This window comes from Moschus berezovskii, chromosome 9, assembly GCF_049115385.1.
Source record: "Moschus berezovskii isolate FMDL1 chromosome 9, NW_MosBer_1.0, whole genome shotgun sequence".
Lineage (NCBI taxonomy): Eukaryota > Metazoa > Chordata > Mammalia > Artiodactyla > Moschidae > Moschus > Moschus berezovskii.
The window spans coordinates 38,880,563-38,894,234 of record NC_142468.1 but is presented as its reverse complement, the minus strand read 5'-3'; the positions used below and the strand labels follow the sequence as shown (position 1 = coordinate 38,894,234).

Genomic DNA, 13,672 nt, shown 5'->3' with positions numbered 1-13,672 from the left:
TCATGTTCATGTCCACAGAGTCGGTGATGCCATCCAGCCATCTCATTCTCAGTCGTCCCCTTCTCCTCCTGCCCCCAACCTTTCCCAGCATCAGAGTCTTTTCCAGTGAGTCAACTCATCGCATGAGGTGGCCAAAGTATTGGAGTTTCAGCTTTAGCATCAGTCCTTCCAATGAACATCCAGGATTTTAAGAAGATGTAAAATGATTTCTACTTCTTACTCACATGGTGGAAAGCATATATAGTGGAATATTATCCCTGTCTCCTAGCCACCCATTTCCTTCACAATCTGTTTTTAACAGTATTTTGTATATTCTTCCAGAGTTTGCATGTACAGATCATTATTTATACATACTCTTTCTTTTGGCACAAATGCTGTCATATATACTGTTGTGTACTTTTCTTTTTTCACATAGATGATTCCTTATTAAAACATTAAGAGCTCAGTGCTTTTTTCAGCTACATAATATTCCATGCTACAAGGCTCCTACTAATCACTTCTTTTATTGTTTTCACTTGTTTGCTATGATATGTAATATTTGATAAATAGATTCTTAGCATACCTCATTTTTACATGTGCAGCTCAGTTGGCGTATGTATATCATTCCTGGAAGAGGAATTCCTAAGTCAAAGTGCATTCATGCATACTTACATGCCTTTAAAAATGGGTTTGTTTTTCCTTAGTCTAAAGACAAATGTGTTTATAGTAAAAACTTAAAAATTTTCAAGTGTTACAAAAAAGAATAAAGGGAAAAATAAATTCCCCAAGCACTCAGTCTCACTTCCCAGGTATAACATTTTCTTGTCAATCTTTTCCTGTGATTATCAATTTGCCTGATTTTTTTTCTTTTTATTTATTTATTTGGTTAAATATTTATTTATTTGGCTGAGTTAAGTCTTTGTTGCTACACGCAGAATCTCTCACTATGGCACACAAACTCTCTAGTTGTGGCACGTGGGCTCAGTAGTTGTGGCGCGTGGGCTCAGTAGTTGTGGCGCGAGGGCTCAGTAGTTGTGGCGCGTGGGCTCAGTAGTTGTGGCGTGTGGGCTAAGTAGTTGTGGCGCGTGGGCTCAGTAGTGGCGCGTGGTCTAAGTAGTTGTGGTGCACGGGCTCAGTTGTGGCGCGTGGGCTAAGTAGTTGTGGCGCGAGGGCTCAGTAGTTGTGGCGCGTGGGCTAAGTAGTTGTGGCATGTGGGCTCAGTAGTTGTGGCATGTGGGCTCAGTAGTTGTGGCATGTGGGCTCAGTAGTTGTGGCGCGTGGGCTCAGTAGTTGTGGTCCATGGGCTCAGTAGTTGTGTGTGGGGTTAGTTGCTCCAAAGCATGTGAGATCTTAGTTCCCCATCCAGGGATGGAATCTGTGTCCCCCCTGGATTGCAAGGTGGATTCTTAACCAGTGGATCACCAGAGAAGTCCCTTTTTTTCCCCTTTTATTAAAAATATAAATAAACCAACAAGGACCTACTGTATAGCATAGGGAACTGTACTCAGTATTTTGTTATATTGGGGCTTCCCCAGTGACTCAATGGTAAAGGATCTGCCTGCAATGCAGGAGACAGAGGTTCTATCTCTGGGTCGGGAAGATCCCCTGGAGGAGGGCATGGCAACCCACTCCAGTATTCTTGCCAGGAGAATCCCATAGACAGAGGAATCTGGCAAGTTATGGTGACAAAGAGTTAGAGACAACTGAAGTGTTGGACACAACTAAAGTGACTGAGCATCAGAGAAGAAAATCTGAAGAAGATATATATATATATATACACACTGTACGGTACAACTGAAACTAACATGATATTATAAATCAATTATACTTCAATTAAAAATACCTATATATATGACTATGGCTTCCCATTATGTATATACATAATTTATCTATTAAGTTCCTTATTGGTGGGCATTTAAGATTTCTCCAGATCTTTTTTTATACTGCAGGCTAAGCTACAGTAGAAAATTTTGTAGACGTCTTTGTATACATATGGATATGTTTCTGTTGGATAGATTTTTAGAATTAAGGAATATATGCATTTTAAAATTTTATTAGTTTTACTAACTGCTCTCCAAAAAGATAGTTTTATTTTATGCTTCTATCAGTATACCTTTGCTAACTATGGCTGTTAAACTTTTTAACATTTGCCAACTTAGTAAGGGCCAAAAAGGAATTATTTGAATTTCTTGTACTATGGTTGATTTTGATACCTGTACATATTACTATTTGTGTCCTTTACCCATTTTTCTTATAGGTGGTTTGCTTTTTTATTGATTTGTAAGTATATCATCTATGGAGAAATTAGTCTGTAATCAAGTATGTTACAAATTCTTTCTCAGTTTTTTTCATTTTGTTTGTAAATGTACATAATTTGACCCTAAAGAGATGAGAAGGAGGCGGGGAGTGGTGGGAATGAATTAATAGAGGATCCAAAGCAAACAACTAAACAATTTTTTAAATAAGAAAAATAACATGACAAAAATAATATAATGCCTTTATCTCCTTAGAGGGAAGAAGATGTAAATTAGAGACTGCACAGTATTTAGTATGTATGAAGTATAATAACCATTCTACAAATATATTTATTTTTTATATTTTTCCTTCCAGAGGTTCTGTCAGCTATGATTAGTGTGCTGTTGGTGTATATACTAATGGGGTTCCTGCTCTATGAAGCTGTCCAAAGAACTATCCACATGAAATATGAAATTAATGGAGATATAATGCTCATTACTGCAGCTATTGGAGTTGCAGTTAACGTGATGTAAGCTGTATTTTTAAAAAATTTAATAAGCTTTATTTTTTAAAGCAGTTTTAGGTTCACTGCAAGCACATCTCATATGTACACTATCCCAACACATGCTTAGCCTCCCCCATGATCGACATCCCCCACCAGAGTGGTACACTTGTCATTAATACAAGCCATGAGCTCTACATTGACACATCGTTACTGCACAGAATCCATAGTTCACATGAGGGTTCACTGTTGGTGTTAAACTCATTCTATGAGTTTGGACAAATTTATAATGACACTATCTACCATTATAGTATCACACTTTTTATTGTGTTCATATTAATATTTTCAAGTACTGTGAACTTAGAGACTATTGTGTATGCATTCAGTAATATTTTAATATATTTTGAAGTTTTATAGTAATTTTTCTTCTAAATGTTAATAAAATACTGTTGTGAAATTATATAAGTTTCTCATGGGTTTGCTCAGGCATAGTGAAGTTTGACTAACAATCAGGAATTTAAGTAGGACAAAGTTTTTAAAATAACTTTTATAGTATTTTTATTTTAATAAGTTTTTCTAACTGCCAACTTTTTTCCTAAAAACTACAAAATCTTTAATACTTACTTAATCATTTGGACCAGGGTTCAGTAAACTTTTTCTGTAAAAGGACCAGATAATAAATATGTTAGGCTTTGAGAGCCTCTTTTACATATACTCAGCTCTACTGCTATAGTACAGAAGCACCCACATTTAGTATGTAAACAAATGAGCATGGCTGTGTTCCAATAAAACTTTATTTGCAAAAGAAAAAGAGAAAACAAAGGATAAAAACAGGAAGTGAACCAACTATGGTCTACAGACCCTGGTTTGCCAGTCCCTGTGCTAATGGCCTCCATTCATACTTAGAATAAAATCAAAACATTTTACCATAGCCATTTTGTTAGATCCTATGTACCTCTCCAGCTCACCTCCTAGCATCTTGGTCACTTTATTCTAGCCACAGTGTCTGTGTTGCTTTTTAAAGCACATGGAGCCCATTTTCATCTTAGGGCCTTTACCCTGGTGGTCCTTCTGCCTAGAACACTCTTCCACCACCACTTGCTTCCTGACTTCATTCAAGTCTCTACTCAGAATCCTAGTGAGGCCTTTTCTCATCACTCCCCATCACTCTTCATCTCCTTGCCATGCTTTACTTTTTCTTCAAAGCATTCACATTGTCAACCAGTACATTATCTATTTATTTGTTAATTCTCTGCCCTCTCTACTGGAACATAAGTTCCATGGGGATATGTCTGCCTTACCACTATTTTGACCCCAACACCTGGAACAGTACCTGATACATCAGTTCAGTTCAGTTCAGTTCAGTCGCTCAGTCGTGTCCAACTCTTTGCGACCCCATGAATCACAGCACGCCAGGCCTCCCTGTCCATCACCAACTCCCGGAGTTCACTCAAACTCATGTCCATAATAGGTGCTCAAATATTAATTACATGAATGAATTTCATGTTGCCTCATTAGTGCCTGATTAGTTAACAAATATTTTAATAATATTAGAAAGAATAATAATCTTTTCTTTTATTCTTAACAGAATGGGGTTTCTGTTGAACCAATCTGGTCACCATCATGCCCATTCCCACTCCCTGCCCTCAAATTCTCCTACCACAGGTCCCAGATGTGGACACAACCAAGGGCAGGATAGCCTGGCAGTGAGAGCTGCATTTGTACATGCCTTGGGGGATCTGGTTCAGAGTGTTGGTGTGCTAATAGCTGCATACATCATACGATTCAAGGTAACATAATCACTAATTCTTCTATTTTAAAATATTATTTAATTTCAACATTAAAAATGACTGGACTTACCTGGCAGTCCAGTTGTTAAGACTCTGTGCTTCTAATGCAGGGGGGCATGGGTTTAATCCCTTTTTGGGGAACTAAGATTTCACATGCTATGTGACTTGGCCAAAACAAAACACTAAACTAAAGGTCACAACTATCTTTTATCGGTATACTAGACACCAATGCCAGTCCTGTTCATTTTGCGTTATGCAAACATACCTGAACTATCAGTATCACTCTTTTATTAGCACTAGTCAGAATAGTATCACCTCAAGGAATAATTTATCTATTGGTTTTGGTGGTGCTTTCACTGAAAAACTCAATTTTAAGCTTTGTCACTCAACTGCTAGGTACTGGAATATATACCGGAATGAAAATTCAGAGATTTGAGTTCTTGTGTTGGCTCTGGCTGTAATGCTTTGACCTTAAGCAAGTCTCCCCCAGCTCTAAACTTGCGTTCCCTCCACCTTAATATGAGGGGCTTAGACCAGATGGATGGCTGCTGAGACTCCTTTGAATTCTCATAGTCTGTGGCTTGTGGGTGGAAGATTTAGAGGAGGCACAGAGGAAAACAGTGGAACAAATGGGTAAACTTCTGGAAATGGGTTTCACAAAGAACAGTAGACATTTCTTGACTGGCAATATCCAAGTTTTAAAGATATGCTCCAGTCCTGCTAAAGAAGGGACAGAGGACAGAGTATGCCTTGCTTTGCTTTTCAGACTTGTTTTATGTCTGTTTGTATTTAATCACACAATTTTGATTTGTCTCTTTTCAGCCAGAATACAGGATTGCTGATCCCATCTGTACATATGTGTTTTCATTACTTGTGGCTTTTACAACCTTTCGAATCATATGGGACACAGTAGTGATAATTCTAGAAGGTAAGCTCTCTGGTATCCTCATTGTGAGTTTATTATTTCCCTAAATCAGATTGGGGCTGTTGGTGGGAGGGATTCTCTAGGGTAGGAGTCATGTCTTTCTTTTTACTAATACTTATTAGCCTATAATACCACCTTACATGAAAAAATATACAGGAGTCAATGCACTCTCCCATCTATTACCCATTTGATCTTTATAGTAGCCAAGAAAAGTAGGCAAGGCAGACATTATTATCCCCATTTACCAACAACAAAACTGTGGCACAGTGGGGTAACATAACTTCATTAAGGTCATGCTGCTCATAAACTGTGGAGCTCGGACAAGAATGCAACTCATGATTCTTAATGTAGTTATGTTTAGTAATTCATGTATTAAGTCTGTAATACCCATTTAACTTGCTATTCAATTTCCAACATTCTTGCCTTGCTGATACTAAGTATAAGCATGTAAGCATGAGTTCTCAAAAGTAGGTTTATCATCATTGTATGTTCCTTTTTTTTTTTTTGTCTATCCTAGCTTATTTATTAAAGTATTCTGATTTGGTTGACATTTCTTTTTGGTGAGCATTTTTTTAAGTATTTATTAACCTCTCGTGTATATCCTGCCATATGTATGCATAGTTTATCTTAAAGTTTTAATATAATTTAAAGTATTAACTTAAACTGAATTAGGTAAACCCATTTGGTTTCTTTTCTTAAAAAATGTCATATTAGTAATATATAACTCTTTTCTTAAAATAGCCTTTATTTATAAATGATCCATTCTGAATAGGTGTACCAAGCCATTTGAACGTAGACTATATCAAAGAAGCTTTGATGAAAATAGAAGATGTACATTCAGTGGAAGATTTAAATATCTGGTCTCTCACTTCAGGAAAACCTACAGCCATAGTACACATACAGCTAAGTATGTTGTTGACGGTAAATGCTGGGGTTGGTGGACTTCTATCTTTGGAATTAAACAACTGTCCTTAGGAGTAAATAGGAAGACTATTCTGCTGGAAAGATTTATTTTAAGGGAAGGGTGAAGCTCTTCAAAAGGTGAGTTACAAGTCAATATAATGATAGCAGAGCAATCATTTTCTCTCTGATGAGATATTACAGATTGATTTTTTGCCTTCAGATTAAAGGCATAAAGTATATTTACCATGTTTTTTCTATATAGAAAAAGATAGACTCTATGTTTTTATTTAAACATTTCACAGATTGATGCTTTTTATTTTTTATCAAAATAATACATGCTTACGGCTACTACAGAAGATGAAAGACTTGTAATTGATGTCTAGTGTTCTTTCTCTATGCAAGAGTGGACTAGAGAAATTGGAATAAGAAGAAGTCGTTCTGGCTTTGTGAACTGAAACACTTCTCTAACAGAATAGCTTCAAGAGGGTAGAACTCAAACTAATAAAAACATGTACACAGAATAGTATGATTGTTTTTTTGCCCTTTATCTTGTTCACTAATATGTAACTGTGTGCAGTGAATAGTAATGATATTTTCTTGATATTGCAGTTCCTGGAAGTTCATCTAAATGGGAGGAAGTACAGTCCAAAGCAAAGCATTTATTATTGAATACGTTTGGCATGTATAAATGTACTATTCAGCTTCAGAGTTACAGGCAAGAAGTGGACAGAACTTGTGCAAACTGTCAGAGTTCCAGTTCCTAACTGTGTATATATGAGAGACTGCTGCCTTATTTATCCTGCAGTCACAGATGTGAGAGCAATAAATGCACACCTGAGTGAGAAATGGAATCCCTGACAGCTATGTCACGATCAAGCACCGGTCTCTCAAAACAGACACTCCAGCCTGACAGCACTAGTTTCTATTCAGTGGTAAAATGAGACTTCACCATGATTCTCATATGAAGATGTTTCTAAAACACTGTTTACAGAATGAGACATGACTCTACAGATACCTCATAGAAGACAATCCAAGGCCGTACTTCACTAATTATGACAGTACATGTCTTAAAGAAAGCATCAAGAATTCAGTATTTGCATTTAAAAATCCTTTTTAAAGACCATTTTTATATCAAGCCAGTGCTGGAAAACTGATTTTTTTTTAATTATGTAATCTTGAACCCAGCTTCTTGAATTTGACTCCCAGCCCTCTTTTTACCAAAATTATTTCTCAAAGTACTGCTAATTATCCAGAGAGTGGAATAAGCATGCATTCCTAGAGTTTCAGAAATGTTTTATTTCACAAATAAGTTCGAATCTTATTGTTATAACTTGTAATCAACTTTTTCCAGATAGTTGGGTTTTGTATCTCAAAGTTAGCATTTTTGGTTATTTGTAATCTTATCAGAATCAAATATTTACATATTGTGGCCACTGATATTAAATTGTTTAGGAGATATTTTCTGTGTTATTCTGAATAGCAGAAGTGAATCATAAACTCAAATTATAATATGATACTTTGAAACAAAACTTAGGAGTTGAGAATGGGGTGTGGGGTTTCAGATTGAAGTCTTCCTGAAATCACTTGTTCATGGAATTGTTTTAAGAACAGCAAAAGACTGCAGAAGGCAAACAATGACCCTCTGTCCTTTTAAGAGCCGCCTCGCCTTTTTATAGGAAGTTGCTTGGTCCCTTCCTTCCTGCTTCCATGCCAGTTAATCTGTGGGAGCCCTTTCAGGGTAGAACTCTGGGAAACTAAATTTCAGTGTGCCCTCCACCTCTCACGTGTAGACCAACCACCTTCCTCCAGGAAGAATTTCGGATCAATGATACGGGTTAGGGATTCTCCATGGACTCCAGAAATTCTAGGATATAATTTTGAAGTTTTTCCAATAATAATATCATAACAGAAATGCCCAGAGGGATTCGAGGAAGATATTACTCTGAGAAGACAAAATTTTCAAGGGTTTTTGACCTTGTGTGTTCTTGTGTTTTGAAGCAGGGGAATGGGGATGGACATTAAATCTGTTGTGGGGAGGCTAAGCATAATAGTTTTCAGAGCAGAGGCAACTAATTGGTAACGATTGTGTTAAAGAGGCAGCTGTGAATATTCATGTTTCATTTTGCAACTGTTGGTTTTGAGATTATCTTTATGCATGTTAGAAATCCATTTTCAAGAAGAACAGTTTCTTATACCAAGAACAGATACGGTTCTTTGACTCCTCAGAATCAGAGTAGTGCAGCAGTGTACCAGGCAAGTTGTGAACTAAAATCCTAGATGGGCATGCAGATGACTCCTGATATAAATGAACAGGACACACACTTTATCTTTCTGCCAAATACCTCACTATGTAATAAACCTAAGATAAAACCTGGATTTACCCCAAAATTTATTGTTGACGGTATCCAGTAAAAGGGTTGATAAGGATTAATGGTTCCTAATAAAACCTCATGTTTGTTGAATATTAACTTGATGAGATTCCTACTATGAATCTATTTAAAATAATGATTTGAATTTTTCAAAAATTTCAGTAGCACATAAGCTGTTGAAATAAAAGTAAATATAAAATTAAAATATAGAGGGCAAGTAAGAATAAATGAGAGGCATTTCAGTGGACATTTGGGCACGTGTAGACTTTGAGCACCTAGCCAGAGAAGGGAAAAGAATATGCATATTGCTAATTATGCTAATGGATTTCCCCATATTTTCAAATTGTTCCTCATAGCTACCCAGCTTGTTTCTTATAAATTTCCCTTTATCTTAAATAGCTGTATCTGACTTTTCATAAATAACCCATTCCTTGGAAAGTTACTTGATGAAACAGTCTGACATACATTTGAGGATTGAGAGGATCCTTTTGTAAAACGCAGAAAGACCAAAAACTTTTGTAAATCTTATAGTGTTCTCCTTAAAATGAGAAACATATGAAGTTTTCCTATGCTTTGCTTTTTGTAGCAAGGACTATAGACTTTGTACTGGTACTTCACTGGGAGTATAAGATTTGAGGATTGATAGATTTAACTTGTAACTTCATAAGACCCACAGAGAAGGATGTGAACTTAGCAGATACAACCAGGAATTGCACAGTTGGTCTGTCCTTCCCCTGCCTAGTTACAGCCCCTAGTTATGCTCCTCAGCCAGCTCTCAAAAAGGGCTCTCCATTGTCCAGCAAAGGCAGTGGCTGTTTGTATAATCACCTAGCATTATTAATTTTCCATAAGGAAAACAGATCACAACATAAAAACTGGGAAGTTCTTCAGTGAGGTGTATTTTGGTTATCATTTGCAAATAATCAGAGTTACTTATGTGTATAACCTGTGTTTCACAGCTCTGGCCAGATGCAGCATTTTGACTTTTATGGCCTATTGTTTCATTAATGACCATGCTGCTTTAGAAATATAACATGGGGAATATTGTTCCATAAGGCATATTTCAGAGGGCTTTGCAATGCAGAACCAGAAGCACCTGAATTCCTCCATACAATTTCCATTAGCTATTCCTTGTGTAATGTGAGCCTGGATTTTCACAACTTGCAGCTCCCATCAGTATTGTTTGCCAAATCACTAGATTTCTTATTTCACTGTTTTCCACTTTGGGTGCTTCGTTCCCATTTTCTAACACTAGTTTCCTGCTCTTACGAGTCTCAGTGTTCTGGTTCTACCTCTAGAGCCCCGGTGTCCTCACTGAGTGTTTGTCTTCAGTAGAATTTTCCCAGAATAGACGCAGGCAGGATCAGATATATGAGCTTCCCTTTCCTTTTAATGTGAGGAAAAATCATCCTTCAGAGACAAAGCACCACTTATAAATGTGTTTCTGGGTAGGGTAGAACCTTTGTTTAAGCTGCTGATTGTTCCTGATCCAAATCTCTCTGCATGCCGAGTTTTATGGTAAGTGTGGCAGTAGATGCATTGCACAGTCACAAGCCAGGATCACTGCTAAGATTCAAACAACCACTCTTACCACAGCGAAGCACTCACTTCTCAAACAAGCACAATTAGCTAAATGCATTATCTTTAGTTGGTTCAACGAAATAAGGTGTTCTTCTATAGAATTTGAGCCCCTTTGGAATAAGGTTTTAGACACTTTTGCTGTTGCCTCTGCCTTACATATAGTAAATTTAAAGTTACAGAATGTGTTCAAAAGACTAGGTCATCGGGTTCAGTTTGTCTTTGAATCAAGGTTCACTTAGGAGCCAGTTGGGTATTATTAGCCACAAATGCATAGTGACATTTTGCTGTATGCTCTGTTGAGGGGAGGCCAGCTTGATCCTCAGATTGTTGATTATGCCTAATGTCTCTCTAACCACGATACCATTTGCAAACCCTGGCTACAGATCTGTCCTGTGAATCCCACCGGACAGGGCTTCACATTTATGTCACAGATCGCTAGCCAGGGATATTGCTTGTGATGCCAGCAGGAGCACACACTTTGTAGAGAAGAACCATCATGGGAAGTCCTCAGTGTTAAATTGTGTGTGCGCCCCTCCGTTACACATTCCAGCCCGCCAGTCATTGAATTCTCACTTTCAAAAGGTTTAACCCATTTTTCTAGTCATATTGTGATGACCAACAAACATTTTCTAATTTTTGGTAAGATTGGAAAACACTTAAGAAGACTTTCCCAGTTAAACCTATGACAGTGTCAATTTAAATATTGCAATTAAGTATATTCTGAAATAACTGCAACAGAATTGTAATGTGCCAGTATGTCAGCTTTGCACCTGAAAGATAATGTATATTTGGAAAGCTTATGCTTCTCTAAATAAATACATGTTAATAAGTAAGCCATACCACACTTTAAGAAACTGTGTATACTTTCCCATATACACTTTCAGAAACCAGGTATTTTGCGTAATGATTGATTTTAGAAAGATTTTGAAGCTGGAGTCTGTCCATGTAATTTAAAATCAAACTATAGTATATGTACTGAATTTGCAATCTTCAAATTGTAATTTCCTATACATTTATTAAAGTATTGTTTTGCCATGTGGTTTATTAAAAAAATGAAAGTGTACAGTGCCTTAAATTTCTAGGTATTTAAAATCGAATAATCATATAGGCCTCAAAATGTAATCTTCATAGAAAGAAAAGCATTGGAAAATAGATTTTAAGCTATCTAGGTTTAGAATCTCCAATTTAATGGCCTCTTAGATGTTTAAGAAATAAGCCTTAAGAAAATCTTCCAGAGAGGATAAAAGAGAGATTGAAATAACCTTTATCTTTTTATATCCGTCACTTCTTAAAAAAATTTTTTTTAGCCATGCTACATGCAGGATCTTAGTTCCCCAACTGGGGATGAACCTGGACCCCTGCAGTGGGAGTGAGGTGCCCTAACCACTGGACCTCCAGGGAATTCCCATATCAGCCCCCTTTGATGTCCATGCAGCCCAGCAACAATGGCAGAAAGGAAAGAAAGAAGCTGCTGTGGGAGTGAGTTTGGTGAGGCCCATGGGAAAGTGTGAGCTTAGTGCCCCGAGAACCTCCAACCACTGCAGACCAGGGCTCAGACACCACACCTCACTGGCTCATCTGCCACAATCTGTTTGTATGGCCCAAGTTGCTGAGGGTGGTTTTCTCATTTTTTAACGTTAAAAAATCATAATAGTATTTCATGATGTGAAAATTACATAAAGTAAACTTCAGCATCTGTAAATAAAGTTACTTGAACACAGCCATATTCATTCAACCACAACTACACTCATGCTACAGTGACAGAACTGAGTAGTTATGACAAATATATTTACTGCTTGTCCCTTCATAGAAAAAGTTTGCTGGTCTCTGGTGTGCCCTGTTGTACCATTTTAGGACCATAACATTATAAATGGATCCAGCAAGCTCTCAACAGAGCCCGCATGGAAGTTCCTGTGATTGGTTGGTCTGACAGCTGAGTCACCAAAAGGTCTTCTCCTCCCTTTATCATTTTTCTTTTCTTTATCCCCCTCGGAGTCTGGGGCCAAAATACAGAGAAAGAGTAGCAAGATTTCAATTACCATATGTTCTACATAATGTTCAGCAGCCAAGCCATTTGCTACAGCACCATGATCACCACCACCATTTAAGAATACTTTTCAACATAAAGCTTATTCACCTGAATTTTTTAATTTTGCACACAAGTTATGACCAAAAAAAAATGAAATAAAAATATATACATGTTGAATACCTTATATAGTTGGTGCCAACTGGGAGCTCACAAACAAAAAGATAACATTTTATCTGCTAAGTAAATTGAAAATTGCTTATAAGGCTTTTAAAAGAGTATGTTCTTTAAAGTTTTTCAGGTACTCAGCTAGTAAAAGACAACTATTTTTGAAAATAATAATAAATACAGTTTTAGATATATTAGTAAGCACTTATATGTTACATACTCTTTGTGACATACTCTTTGGTCTATTTCTATTTTTTTGATGTTTTATTTTTGGGGTTCATGTCATATTAAAATAATCCTAATTTGGGGTACCAATCTTATAAATCAGTTTATGCTAAACTTTCAGCCTTACTTAATATATTAGAATAATATTTTTTGGTTATATTTCAGTTCCAACTATGATCTATAATTGCTATAAGCTGTGAAATAAATGAAGCATATATAGAAAGTATGAAGCCTGGGACTAAGTATCTCTTCGTGAATCATGGAGATAAGATGTTTAAACCTCCTAAAATTGTAAGGTTCAGTGAAGTGTCACCAATGAGCTTATCATTTTCAAGCAGCATTCTGGTTTGAGGCTCTCATGTGACTTTTACAGGACATAAACTGTAAATTTGGCCTGTGGGTATTACCAAACATGAAGATGATACTTAGTTAAGTTACCAAATAGCTTCCATGTATCCTGTCCTGGACTTTTCAAAGACTTGTTCTGGTTTGACTTTTAAATTCCTATTGTCTGTGTTTCACTTCCCAGTTTCTGCACATTGGTTTGTGAGTTGTGGCGGTGGTGTTTTTAAAAAAAAAAACAAAACACTTTTGTTCATTTTAACAAAATGCTGATAGTATGGAGAAGATGTGTATGGGTAGGTTTTTCTGCAAAATATATTGAGGTGTTTCTTGTTAAGAGTATAGAATGTTTTTGTTGTTTTTTTGTTTTTGAAAGAGAAAGAAAGAGTGGCTTTATTACTTTGCCAAACAAAGGGGGAACACAATAGGCTAGTTCCTCAAAAACTGTGCTGCTAGAATTGCTGGGATTTTTTTTAAATAGGAAACTTTTACAGACCTCATGAAGCAAGGCTAGCCTTAGAGCAAGACTGTTTCCTTGACTTTCCTAGGACTGAGGAAAGTCAGTCTGTCTGCACCTTCTCCTATCACCATTCCCCTATATCCTTTCCAGAAGAAACCTGCTAACAG

General features: G+C 36.8%; 1 protein-coding gene across 1 annotated transcript in view; it reads left to right on the top strand.

Annotated features, from left to right (window-relative positions):
* Positions 1-13,437, top strand: part of SLC30A4 (solute carrier family 30 member 4) — a 31,686-nt gene extending 18,249 nt beyond the window's left edge. The window contains exons 4-8 of the mRNA XM_055436325.2: positions 2,590-2,743; positions 4,305-4,506; positions 5,329-5,434; positions 6,204-6,338; positions 6,944-13,437. Coding sequence (XP_055292300.1) covers positions 2,590-2,743; positions 4,305-4,506; positions 5,329-5,434; positions 6,204-6,338; positions 6,944-7,098 — 752 coding nt within the window. The 3' untranslated portion in view covers positions 7,099-13,437. The remainder of the gene's footprint in view (positions 1-2,589; positions 2,744-4,304; positions 4,507-5,328; positions 5,435-6,203; positions 6,339-6,943) is intronic.
* Positions 13,438-13,672: the final 235 nt, after the last annotated feature.